The 14,635-nt window shown below is 33.3% G+C and overlaps 1 protein-coding gene across 1 annotated transcript in view; it reads left to right on the top strand.

Annotated features, from left to right (window-relative positions):
- Nucleotides 1-12,995, top strand: part of LOC121373026 (protein mono-ADP-ribosyltransferase PARP15-like) — a 35,547-nt gene extending 22,552 nt beyond the window's left edge. Inside the window, exons 15-20 of the mRNA XM_041499469.1 lie at nt 1,760-1,894; nt 2,750-2,929; nt 5,058-5,130; nt 5,667-5,845; nt 11,491-11,665; nt 12,631-12,995. Of these exons, the coding sequence (XP_041355403.1) occupies nt 1,760-1,894; nt 2,750-2,929; nt 5,058-5,130; nt 5,667-5,845; nt 11,491-11,665; nt 12,631-12,995 (1,107 nt within the window). The remainder of the gene's footprint in view (nt 1-1,759; nt 1,895-2,749; nt 2,930-5,057; nt 5,131-5,666; nt 5,846-11,490; nt 11,666-12,630) is intronic.
- The last annotated feature ends 1,640 nt before the right edge of the window (nt 12,996-14,635 follow it).

Below are 14,635 nucleotides of genomic sequence, written 5' to 3'. Positions count from 1 at the left end.
CGCTCAGTTGTACAGGTCTTATTAGTTTGTAAAAAAACCCACCTATCCACAACAACACATTACCTAGAGACCTTGCAAATTTGCATACCATTATTAACCGGGTTAATACACTACAGTATCACATGGGTTTATGACATGGATTTCATGTGTAAGTTATAGGATAGAATGTATTACATTTAAATGATTTTGTCTAACTGAATTGTGTCTGGTGGATAATAAATAACCCAAATAATTATACACAAGGTTTAGGGTTATTGTGTATTTTATAGGAACCTCGCACAACTGAAAATTGTGTGGTGCGTTTTGAAAGTTTAGTACATTTAAAAGCTAATTTCACATATAAATGTTTAAGTAATATATTGATGCCTTCCTTTACTATTAAAACCAATATGAATTCCACACATACAGTATAGCAGCTCGGTATATGATAGATCACCATCTGTGAGACCATTGAATTATTTCTCATTCCATCCCACTGGTGTTAAAAAGGCAATGGTATGTACTGTCTTGTCTGTTGTGTAATGCATACACAATATTATTTGCAGCTAATCGAAAATACTAGTCCATTGACTGTTGGCAGTGGATTTCCTCTCTAATTATATCGTTGACACATAACCATACGCCCTACACCATATACCGTATAACCGGAAATTTTCGAGGATTTTTATTTTCCTCGAAAATATAAATCCTTGAAAAATTATTGGAAAAAATCAACAAATTCTATCTAAAATATTTATTGTGAACACCATAACACACTTACAATTTACCTGAACATTTTATTTCCTGTCATGCGCAGTCCACCGGATACGACAAGAGAATAGTATAGTCAAGACAACAAGTTAGAATTTAAAAAAAAGTTATTGCGTGAATCTCACTGTTTGTAGAATATAATGAAATATTTTTAAATTTCGTATATTGTTTTTGTCAATGTCCGCCCGCACTGCATCAGTGATTCTGGGGTGGATGAATGCAGATTTCAACATTTTCTGCCATAACTTTCATAATCCACCTTGCATGAATTGGTTTTATCGCCGAAGTACGCATTTCGATCTTGATGTCTGTTACAACTTCGCCGTCTTTCATAGCCAGGGAAACCTGCTTTGAATACCATGTGGTAAACTCAGACTTCAAGGCGTCCTTAAGTGGTTTGTTCACACATACGTCGTAATTGGCTTTACACAAAATCAAAGACTGCGATCAGTTGTCTGTCGAATAGCATACCGGGTATCACAGTGGCCATTTAGGCTACAGGTGACAGTTCTATTGTTTAACTTTACACGTCGGTGGTATCGAACAACTGGAAGCCGAGGTGAAACTTTAATAAACAATAGCAAGTATTCTCGCAACTAGACTTGCTAAAACTCGAAAATAAGATCACTTTAAATTTAGATTTGGCAAACGACGAAAATAAGAAACCTTGAAATGTTTTTATACCCCAAACCACGAAACATTCAGACCACGAAAATGTCCGGTTATACGGTAACTGTAATTGAAACGATTTAAACAAAACATTATTTTCGTTCCTTCTTGTGTTATAGCTACAGGTTTCATGACTGATGACATTTAAAAAGTCAATAAAATAACAAGTATAGACATATCAGAGCAAATATTTGATTAATTTGACTTTATGGAACACACATATATTGATATGCTGAATAGGCTCCTTGAGTAAATTACGTTTGTGAGTTAAAATGTTTCGAAGATTGTGCCTCATTCAACTTGAGGACGTGGAATGGTGATTTTTGTATTTGACATTTAGGTGGATGTCATTATTAACTCAACAAGTCCAAAGCTCGACTCCATGGGCGGATCATTAGCAAGAGCTGGCGGCGATACCCTTCTACAGGAATATAAAACAAAGTATCCAAATGGAATAAAATCTGGCGAAATTGCTGTGACTGGAGGGGGTGATCTTAACTGCAGGAATGTTTACCATATTACACTGGACCAGTGGTCCCCAGATGAAAAAACTGTTAATGTATGACAATTTAATACATACTTATAGAATAATGTAAGATATAGTAGCATGAGCAGCTGACCTATTACATGGCCTAATAAAATATGATATATATATATATATATATATATATATATATATAGAGAGAGAGAGAGAGAGAGAGAGAGAGAGAGAGAGAGAGAGAGAGAGAGAGAGAGAGAGAGAGAGAGAGAGAGAGAGAGAGAGAGACACACACATACATACACTTTGTTATATAAGGTGCTCTATTCAACTAGCTACATTGGCATTGGCATTTAGTTGTTATCAACATTTTTTTAATTTCCATATATGTAGCCAAATGTAAAATAAAATAATAAACGTTTAGATTTCTTATTTAAAAATGTCTACTAAAAAGTTAGTAAAGAATAACAAATGGTAGCTTAAGTGAAACCAAATGTGTTATTCAAGCCTTATAAAATTGCAAAAACTGTTTGTGATTGAATTTCGTTTTTCGTAGATCGACGAGGATGTGTTCTACAATAACGATATTTATATCTCCAGTAAATATAATCTCATTCATAAGCTAGCATTAGACTAATAGAAACCAGTATTCCATTGTTGTAATACGCTCTATTTAATAATGTTAAATAATGTTAATTATTGATGAGTTTTTGCTGGTGTTGCTAGGCCTTTAGAGAACAAATTGCCGACTGTTTCTTGAATGCTGCTTCTGGTGGTGTTACAAGCGTGGCCAATCTTTTTAATAATGTTAAATACCGTTAATTGTCGATGAATTTTTGTTGTTGTTGATAGGCCTTTAGAGAACAAATTGACGACTGTTTCTTGAAAGCTGCTTCTGATGGCGTCACAAGTATGGCATTTCCAGTGCTTGGGACAGGAGTAGATAAATACCCAGTAGACGTTGTCTCCAAAGTTATCTTTGAAAGCTTCGACGACTTCAACAACAACAACCGAAACACTTCACTTCAAGATGTGAGGTTGTCCTGTATACAGTGGAATAGAAGTGTGTTGACAGTTGGATTTTAAACAAAGACACACCACATGCACAAATGTAGGCTTGCTATGTTTGCCGTGATTGTACACTGATTTCGAGTAATATAGCTCATTTATGGACTAACATTACATTTATGTTTTTGTCTAGAAAATCAGTGTTTGCATATCCACCTGTCTCAGGCCATCATAATGGTAGTAGTAGTTCAAAATATATTTTATCCCCCAATAATTCCATACATATTAAACAAAATAGCCTGATGTAAAATCCGGTTTGATCAAGCACAAGCATTAGGTCATCAGTACACTTATGCACATTGGCGGTTTGCCTTCGGAAGCCAACGATATTCGCTTATTGAACGTTTTTATTTACAAATCCGAGACGAAAGTCTCACCAAAATCATCCATGCATGCGAACTATATGCTCAAGCACACAAAAAAAACACACACAAAAAAACAACAACACCAGTCCCATAAATTGATTTCAAAATAACGATGCAATTTGTGTTTTTCAGTTTACTATATATATTGTTTTAAACTGGCATTGAGACGAATATTCATAGATTCAAATATGAACCATGGTTCATTGATATAGGGCATACAGTTTGACAGAATGAAAACACATTTGAAAGCTTAACGTTGAAGGTTACAAAAGTGAATAAATAAATATTTTAGATCCAGCTGATTCGATAGAAAGAGGAACATGTTATATACTTTTAAACGTAATGCTGTAATATATATATATATATATATATATATATATATATATATATATATATATATATATATATATATATATATATATATATACACACACACATATATATACATGTATATTATAAAAACAAACGTCTGTTGTGCACTAAAGATTGAACCATATTTAGCCACAATTGTCACCTAATATAAATAGACATTAACCAAATATAGAAAGAAGCTCAACTTTACGGGACATTGGAGTCGAGGTGAGGGTGGTAGGTGGCCGAACATATATGTTTGTTTCCTACTCTATATAATTCAAAGCTAAAGAATTATGGCTTGCACCCACTACCCGCCTCACATCTATAGGCTGTAGGTTCCCCACTAGAGAATGTGCCTCCATCACTCCAAATCCTGTTCCTATTAGCGAGATACCTATTTCACAAAACATCGTAAGTTTACGTCTGCAACTAGCAGTTATACGGGCCATACGTTTCCTTCACGTGTTTGGCATCTATTTCACACAGACAATTTCTCGGTCCAGCCAATGCTTCACAACTGGTGTGACAAAGGTTGTGGTATATACTATCGTGTAGGATGGTGCATATAAAAATATTCCTTGCTGCTAATCGAAAAGAGTAGCCCATGAAGTGGCGAAATCGGCGTGTGTCGTTAAATAAAACATTTCCTTCCTGGATATGTGTGGAGGAAACAAATGTTTGTATAGGCTGCTAAATCAGTCGTATTTGTATTCCTCTGACCCTTTCCTTTCTCTCCTTTTATTCCACCTCATTTGGTCCCGATCCGACAACTCCCCCTATCTTTCAACTTATTTCGCGGTCGACCTCCATCTCTTTGTATCCCCAACCGCGACTTGTGCTTGTCTCTTGTTGCTATCCGTGCCGCACACCTATCATTTCCCTTCAGCTTTAGATGTGGGCTTAATCTGACCACTTCGGAAAGTGTTCGGTAGTTACTTCGGGCATATAGAGACACTGGTAACTACCCACTATCGTCGTTTATCTAAGAAAACATCGTTCTGCACTTTCGGCCATTTTCAGGTTTTTATTCATTCATAAGGATATATATATTATCTGTTTAACGTTAAAATATCCTACATTCCCAGGTAATGCCTAAAAAGTTAAACATGTATTTGAGAGAGAAAAAAACAACACCACACATTTGTCTGTCATGGGTACCTCGTATCTACCGTATGCATTTTGTTTTACCTTTTCTATCAGGTGGTCAAAAATACGTAACCACACCAAAAAAGAAGTGTAGCAGTATTTTCCGCATTTAAGACGCAAGCTTGGAGAAGATAGTGTTAGGTAATATTAAGTCTGGGAAGTTGAAAACTATTTATACTATACATCTATTTAACCTGCCTGATTATGGGGAATATTATAAGTTGTAGAAGCATCACGATGAGTTTATGGATTTGTTTACACTCTGTGCGCTGTTGTACCCCGAACAAGAGCATACGGAAGGTATAAAAATCCATAAACCCCTAGTGATGTTTCTACAACGAATTTATCTTGCCGAAATGTTTAATTATAAGATTTTTTTTAAACACGTCCAAGTGCATTAATAATGTTCAAACAAACAAAAAATTCAATAACAACGTCATATACGCAGTTTAGTGTTATTGTAAGTTATTATTATTATGAGTGTAAAGTGACGTCATTGGAATACTGACATCATTCAAATTCAAAATTACAGCATTATTACAATGCTTCGCAACATTAAAATGCTCACTTTTCTTCAATTTAATTTTTCGAGTGGTTGGCAAATCGTTTGACAGCCATATTTTATTTAGGTTGGTAACAGAGGAATTTTCGCATGGCACATTAATACAATAACAATAGTCCGATGTTACAGGTGGAGTATGAAATATTTGACTCCGCCCACGCTGGAATATAATGTATACTCGTAATGGTTTATACCTTATATTTGTATTACGTTTTCTTTTTAAACTTCAGCCACTTGTAAGATCAATATGTCAGTTTTGATTATCTGTCATCAGGAATTTCATACCACCACGATATGGTTGAAATCCAGACAGAGGAGACCCGCCAGAGCTGGAATGACATGAGCAAAGGAGAATACTTCAAGCTGATTCAGCTTCCAACTCAGACTATAGAATATAAATCGGTGGAACAAAATTTCAAAGCTACTCTGTCATCTGATGTTGATATCAATAAGGTATGTGCATTATCGTTTTTCCCCACCACAGACTGAAGAATACACATTTGTGAAACAATTTCTCTCATCAGGTGTTGATACCATAAAGTTATGTGCCGTATCTTAATGTGCTACTGTGAAATCACTTTTATTTGTGGTTGTATTATTTTTGTGTAATTCGTGGACTAGTGCAGTCAACTACTATAAGAACACAACGAAAATATAATACATGTTTACAGAGGAGAGCTGATCTTGGATAAAATATTCTATTCGAATTCCGTAAAATGTATGTAAGAGGACTGCCACAAAATAGTGTATAGCCATTATGGTCGAAAAAACATTCTGCAACTTCATCATATAAAATGGATAGAATATAATAATATATAAGCACGGAACTCTTAAGTATTTTATAATGTATTACACAAATTAGTTTGAGGGCCAAGTACCTTTAATCTTGTTATCCGTCACACCGTAGACACATATAGATGTAAATGATGAAACGGATGATATAAGCTTAAATGAATTGTGTGAAAATCACCTTTGCGAAATCAGCCTGATTCCTGTTTATTAAGTTTACATCAGTAGCAAAAACCCTTAGTCAATTATTAACAATTTCAGTAAACAATTTACCAGCACAACTGATGAGAGTTATAGCTCTATAGTTGTCGGGATCCTGTTTAAGTCCCACTATCCAGCTGTCAGCTATGATACCAGTGTCTAATATAATATTAAACAACTTTTAAAAGAGTTAACAGAGGTGAAGATGCGTTTAGATATACATTAAGTATTCCATCAGCACCTGGAGCTTTGTTATTTTTTTAACTTTAGATACTTCTATGTTGATGCATGTTCTTGTCATTTGGGGATAATATGAGTGTATTTCGTTGTTAACTATAAGGATTTGTAAAAAAAGTTGGATTTAGGTACGAGTCCCTAAATCCAAAATATTTGTAATAAATCCTGTTTAGTTATTAACGAAACACAGTGGTATTATCCATAGTCTAATAATACACCTATTAGGAGTATGTGTAAGACATTGTATTGTGTTTTTATTAAAGAAATCCCACACATATTAAAAACGTAATTATCTATTCTCCTTGCCTACAATTGTCAATGAACACGCCTGTAGTAAGTAAAAGTGACGTAATATTTTTTCGTTCTCTTCACATGACGTGACTGACTTAGGAGTGAACCAAATGGCAAATTTATCATCATTGTAGTCTGTCTTTTGAACATGATTTATGGTGATAATGAATACACTAAAAGAAATGTTTTCCTTGGCTGTTAATTTCTGTTGCAAGACATATGGATATGATTGAACTTTACATTTGTGAGCGGTGTTTCAACCTCATATTGAATTATTTCGAGGAATTCGCCTGGCTTAATATTATACAACATCCATGTTGATGGGGTAGGTCTAGAAGTTTATAACTTGCTAACATATTTTCACTTAAAGTTTATATCAATACATAAAATAATATGCATTTACTAAAGGGCAAGTATTATTTTCAAAAGTTTTTCAGAATTGTGCGATATTTTAACGCAGTTTACATTCTTTAAAATTACGTTTGAAAAATCAAGTAATTTCCATCCTGTCTTCTTTATCAATTTTACTGTCCCAAAAAGTATGTTCTAAACAAAAATAAGGTACTGATTGTGATATAATTATTTCTGATGAAGCTGCTTGCACCCTTTTGAAAACAAAAACTAGAAGAGATGACCACAAGACACATGCTGGCGACTCTTGCGATCGATCAGTCACCGTACCGTCCTTGAAGTGGGTGGGTTCACGTTCATTGCTGCTAACGAACGAAGTGTTACAAGTTATAACGGCACGAAATAATAACAAAATAGTAACAATAATATCATTTTCATCTGAAGTTAGTAATTTTGTTGAAAATCATTTATATCGACGTTTAAATATAATGGAAGACGCGAAATTAATATACTAACGAAAACACCACGCATGAGGCTATGTAACAGCATATTGGACGAGTTCTCGGAATTTTGTTATCGTGATAAATCCTAGTTGCCCATGACAGCGTACATCTATCGTCCGATTTATGACGAAAATAATTAACCAATGGAAAAAAGGCTTATATTAAAGTTGTATTAGAATGTATTTTAATTATATATTGAAACTGTCCTCTTGTTACGCATTGTAATGCTTAATACATCTTGAAATCTTCCCGTTACATAACTTCATACCCAGAACGCGGAAGTAACGTGTACCATGAATGATAGCAACGCTTATCATCTTACATGGTGCTAACCAACGGCTCTGTACCTTGTTATGACATAACTTAATCTAAGAAAGTCTTAAAACTATTGAGCACTAAGCATTTAGCCTGGAGCACACACTAACGATAATCCACACAAACAAGCAAGAAGTGGAGTGAGTGTGTGTGTGTGTGTGTGTGTGTGTGTGTGTGTGTTGTGTGTGTCTCTGTATGTGTGTGTGTGTGTGTGTGTGTGTGTGCGTGTGAGTGTTTATATATATATATATATATATATATATATATATATATAGTAATATATTTGTTATCACTATTGGACATAAAGTGCTCAACACAATGTTAGTGGAGCAGGTACACTAAATTTTAGTGAATACTAAAAATTTAGTATATATATATATATATATATATATATATATATATATATATCATTAAAAAAGGTGGGATTATTTATCAATTAATTTGCATTTATTGTGTATATCTATATTCAATGATTGTCCTTGCCCAAAAGAATAATGAATGTTAGCATATGGATACAATGACGTCAATCTTCATCTTTAGAAGCCGTACATGGATAAATTAGACTTATTAAATTTAACGGTACAATACGTTGTTGATACTATTAAATCTTTGGCTCCAAATAAAACAAATTCACAAATTATTAAAACAGGTCGTCAGTTCTGTAGCATATCCACTCCCGGTATTATTTATTGCTCATGTAAAACCATTTATTTAAGAAAGGTGACAAGAGCTGTTATACAACTTTTCAACAATTTCATTAATTAGTTGTGTCGGAAAAATATTTGAATTTTCTTTATTTAAGCACCTTCATATAACATTTTTTTAATGTCAAACAATCTCTTTATAGCTGTTTGTTCTTACTGTCATAGTGCCTTATTAGCAATAATGCTGTTGTCTCGTTTCTGTGTCATGTTTAAGGCATTTGATAGATTATGGCACAAGATCCTGATTTATAAACTAGAACGTTACGGTATTACCGGACATCTACTTAAATATAATTGCACACCAAGATATATGAATCTATTGATAATAAGGAGTATTTGTGTGCTGTTTTCTGTTTTCTGCGACATGTCCAAGGCATTCGATAGAGTATGACACAAAGGCCTGATTTCTAAACTAGAATGTTACGGTAGTACCGGACATCTACTTAAAAGGATAAGAAATGATATACATCTGCATATAATCTGGTTACACAGTGAAGTTCAACAGCAATATTACTGACGTATACTAAAACAGAGAAATGGCATATATGGTCAAAACAATGGATTGTCACTTTCAACCCTGATAAACATCACGTAGTATTTTTTTTTGTAAACCGAAATCAACCCACTTCAAGTAATGTCTTTAATATGAATAATATTAATGCATTCGTCAATTATTGAGTGTTATCATAGTAAAATATCTTAAATGTCAATAAATTTAGTGCCATGACCTCAATTAGTTTATATCTAATTTGCAAAGTGATCAAATTCTGAAAGTATATGATCCGAAAAATATTACATACTTTGATCATTAATATATGATAAATAGAGGTTATCACCACAGTGTTTTTCGGTGTGGTCATTATCATATATTGCGAATAAAAATTGTATTATACGAGCTTCTGAACGCCCGAAAGGCCAATACATTATTAGTCAGCATCGTATCATGTAGGGTTGAACAACGTGGCCCACTATAGTCTGAGGAACAAAAACGATGTATTTATTCTTTTTGTCTAAAACAGATGTGCTAAAAATGTCATTTAAAATTCAGTAATTGATATTTGGAATAGTCTGAAAGTGTAAATACGAAATTGTGAACGAATATCATCTTTTGAAAAAGCAGTAGTACTGGATCTTAACAAACTATCCTCGTTCCATTTATGTGGAAACATTTGTTTGTTTTTACTTTTATTATTGTTGCTACTTACCAGCTAAGTTCTCTGAGAAGACAAAATGTTAATAATGAGGATTGAAAAACCACTATTTCTTTACCTTTTCTTTCCTTTCAGTGTATTCAGTCATTTTTCAGAAACGTTTACTTTTATTGATTTATTGATTAAAATTTGCAGTCACCATTATTGTACAATTTAAAATTTGTAATTAGGAGAGGGCCTCGTATGGTGGACAACGTGTGCCCAATACGTTTGTATATATGTTTGTGGATAATGTATAGAGGTTATTACCAGAGTGTTTTTCGGTATCGTCACACACATATATTAGGAATAAAAATTGTATTATGCTCGCCAGACGCTCGCATAATACATTATTCTTACTCCTAATATATTATATTGACGATACCGAAATACACGAGGGTAATACTCTCTTTATCATATAATCTCAAGCTTAATACAACGTGTTTTTGTAAACTGTACACGCAACTTCAATTGCAGTCCGCCATTACTAGATATTCAAATGACGTAAGAATATGTGGCGCGGTGTATTGTTGAATGGAAAATGACATCAAACTCGAATGTCATTGTGGATGTCCTTACATCAAAATGCGTTTGCTTAAATGTCAATAAATCTAGTGCCGTGACCTCGATTAATTTACATCTAATTTGCAAAGTTATCAAATTCTTAAAATATGTGATCTGAAAAATATCACATATTGTGATTGCACTATATATATATATATATATATATATATATATATATATATATATATATATATATATAGACACACACACACACACACACACACACATTGTATAATAATCATATTTATTAGATGATGTTAGATATAAATGTGTAAGACTGTAATGTGACATTTAATAAGTTAGCTGGATTTTAAAAAGACCGTAAAGTTTAATTTTATTAACGTTTTTTTTTCTTCTCATAAATGGAACAGTTGTAATACTGTGAAATCAGCATTCTTAGCCTTGGTATTTTAGAAGCAGAAATCACAACAAACATTTAACACGACGCTGACATCAACAGCAACAACATGGCGCAAATTATGATAATCCACCACACACACACACACGCACGCACGCCTGCTGAAAAATCGAAATAATATATTTACTGCCCCTACCCCCATTGCTGTGTTTGATTTTAATCAGGTAATACGGTTTTGTTATTCAGATTTATTCCAGTTTGTAGGCTACACTATTAGCTGAAAAAGATGCATTTTCATATTCATGTATAAATACACTATATAGTACTCCATAAAACAATTTTGGCTAAAGCATTTTCAATATGGCTAATAAAAATTCCTTTTGGCTAATATTTTGGGTACATATATTTTTGATCCAGTGTGTGTGTGTGTGTGTGTGTGTGTGTGTGTGTGTGTGTGTGTGTGTGTTTCAATCAACCCAGTATCTACGATGGTATGTAATGAGGTTGTGTATTTTAATGTTTACTATTCAAAAACGGTGTTCAGACCCCCCAAAAAATGTTTCGTGTTTCATTTAAATTAGCCCTTGTTTTACAGATTGAACGTGTTCAGAACAAGACCCTGCGTGATCAATATTCTATAATGAAACGTGATTTCCAGGAGAAGAATCGAAGACTGCAAAATGAGCGAACACTTTGGCATGGAACATCGTCTGAATCTACCAACAGTATAAACACATGTGGATTTAACAGAAGCTTTTGTGGCAAAAATGGTGAGTGGTTTAGAGAAAGCGAATATCTATGAGTGATTGTATATGTACTTTTGAAAATAACTGATAGAAATTAGATTACGTCTGTGAGGTATTTAAATATACAAAATCGTACAAAAAAGCCCACGATCAGTAATTGCAACGAGCCCGTTCATCATCATAATATTAACCAACACATTAATGTCAGACATACACTGGTAGAAAGAAATAAGAGATCACATCAAAATTAAAAGGAAAAGTTGACTGCAAAGAAAAAACTTATCTGTAATGTCAGAGAGTTATCCATGTTACATCCATTCAAGCCCACGCTACCTCTTTATACAAACATTACGACAATAATTATGACTGAAAGGTGGTCTATGAAACAAAGTGTACCAGTATTTCTTTTTCTCGAAAATATATCGGATACCCCTCCTTTAAAGTATGGGACTTTAATTTTGATATTTCACATTCATTACCATATGAATTAAATTAAAGTTATAGGCCAATAGCAACACATTCAAAAGTTAAAGTAAAACAATATGATGCCAACAGCTAAGTGCCCCACACCCGTAACCCCCCCCCCCCCCTCCCAAAATAGTTTTACACTAATTACGATATGGATATTTGCCACATGCAGTGGAAATTGTATTTAGTTTTATTTACTTCAAAAGGTGGTCAGTGTGTCTTCCTCGTAGACTACCCCTATACGGTCTTGTCAATAAGGAAATCGATTGTCTGTTTTTTTCCATCGTGATTTCTTCCCATTTCTCTCTTATTTTGTCCTTCAGTTCATTATCCGTAAATACGTTTGTTCGCATTGCATTTTGTTACTTACAGCTCTGAATATGTTGCTATTTTAACGCTGTTTGATACTTTGTAGCCAATTCTATATGCAGAATGGTTATCGTTACCTAGTTGTCTTACGCGTTGGGTTGCATCCTGTTTACGCTGTTATATACAATTTATTATCTATTTATATCTTGCAGCAACTGCATATGGCAATGGGACGTACTTTGCTACCAATTCATCATACTCTGCAGATGACACATATTCGCCACCCGACAGCGAGGGATACAAATATGTCTACCAGGCGTTGGTGTTGACTGGCGATTTCACAGAAGGCCGTTTTGGCATAAGGGTTCCTCCACAGAAGCCTTACTCGTCGTCTCACATTAGATTTGACTCCGTCGTTGACAGAAAACAAAACCCTAACATGTTTGTAATTTTCAGTGATACACAAGCTTATCCAGAATACCTCATAACATTCAGCCAAGATCCAAGATCCTTCCGAAATCTGAGACAGCATACTGTGCCATCAACAAGTGTCGGCTACAATTGTCATTTGATGTAATTTTGGGGAACGTGAGGTAGTCCAGTGGTAAAGTATTGATGCGCGGTCGGTCTAGGATCGATCCCCGTTTGATGGATCCTTTGGGTTATTTCTTGTTCCAGCCAGTGCTCCACAACTGGTGTAACAAAGGCCGTGGTATGTACTATCCTGGCTGCGGGATGGTGCATATAAAATATCCCTTGCTGCTAATCGAAACGAGTAGCCCATGAAGCGGGTTTCCTCTCTCAATATCTGTGTAGTCATTAACCATATGTCCGACGCTATATAATCGTAAATAAAAAAAACAAAAACATTTCCTTCCTTGATTTAATGTTGATGGATCGCAAGGACAGCGATTATCAACAATAGTCATAATATGTAGAATTCGAAATATGAGAGAACCGAACAGATCATCGTATAAGAGATTGGATCGAATGTAATTATATATATTTATCTATATATAAATTTTAATTATTGTTTATATATATATATATATATATATATATATATATATATATATATATATATATATATATATATATATATATATATATATATATATGTATACATATATATATATATATATATATATACATATACATATATATATATATAACCAATAAAACCAATAAAACAAAAATACTATTTAGAATAATTATAAAGCCATTGTAAGAATGCATACCAAAGTGTGCATATGAGTTTTCATAGACGCCGGGGTCGTAACTACCATATACAGCCAATTAATTATTCGTTAAACATTCATTGATTGATTGATTCATTCATTCCAATTAATTATGCAGCATTTAATGCTTGTTTCTTACCACCACAAATGATTGTTTAATATCAATCGAGGTCACGGCACTTCGTTTATTGACATTGAAGCAAACGTACCATGATGACACTCCAGGAGTGACATATGCTTCAACAGTCGCAAAATAGAAAAAAACATGTCAATAGCAACTTTACATAATTGGAATATCCATTGATGGCTGACTGGAACTATAGTTGCATATACATACAGGTTAAAAACATACGTTGTATTAAGTTTGAGATTATATGATAAATACATTATTATCCTATATACCTGACCTGTATACCTGAGTGTAACGTTTTCGTAGATTTAGTTAACTAATTTGTGCTAATCGTGATGACGTCATATTACCGATGGTGGCGACTTTAGTACTGTAATTTACTAAAATGTTATCTTAGAAGTGTTATAGGATAAATATCAACCTTGTATAGTTAATCAATTAACATAGACTCGGTTGATATTAGTCATATTAAAAACACTCGTGACGAATCCTCTATATTATTATTATTATTATTTTTTTTTTTTTTTTTTTTTTTTTTTTTTTTTTTTTTTTTTTATTATTATTATTATTAATATTATTATTATTATTATTATTATTAATATTAATATTATTATTATTATTATTATTATTATTATTATTATTAATATTATTATTATTATTATTATTGTTGCCCAACACTACCAATAATCAGACAGAGAAGAAGAATAAAAAACCCACACACCACAGACGTTTGAATTTGTCACTACAAAAACACTGTTGTCAGTAGAAAATAATCTTATCGGGTACAGAAAGAAAAACAATTTATTAGGGAAATATATTTTGGACCAATGAACTGAGCAATTATCTTCT

Source organism: Gigantopelta aegis, chromosome 5 (assembly GCF_016097555.1).
Source record: "Gigantopelta aegis isolate Gae_Host chromosome 5, Gae_host_genome, whole genome shotgun sequence".
NCBI classification, from domain to species: Eukaryota; Metazoa; Mollusca; class Gastropoda; order Neomphalida; family Peltospiridae; genus Gigantopelta; species Gigantopelta aegis.
Note: the sequence above shows the minus strand (reverse complement) of the source record. Positions and strands in the feature narration are given on the sequence as shown.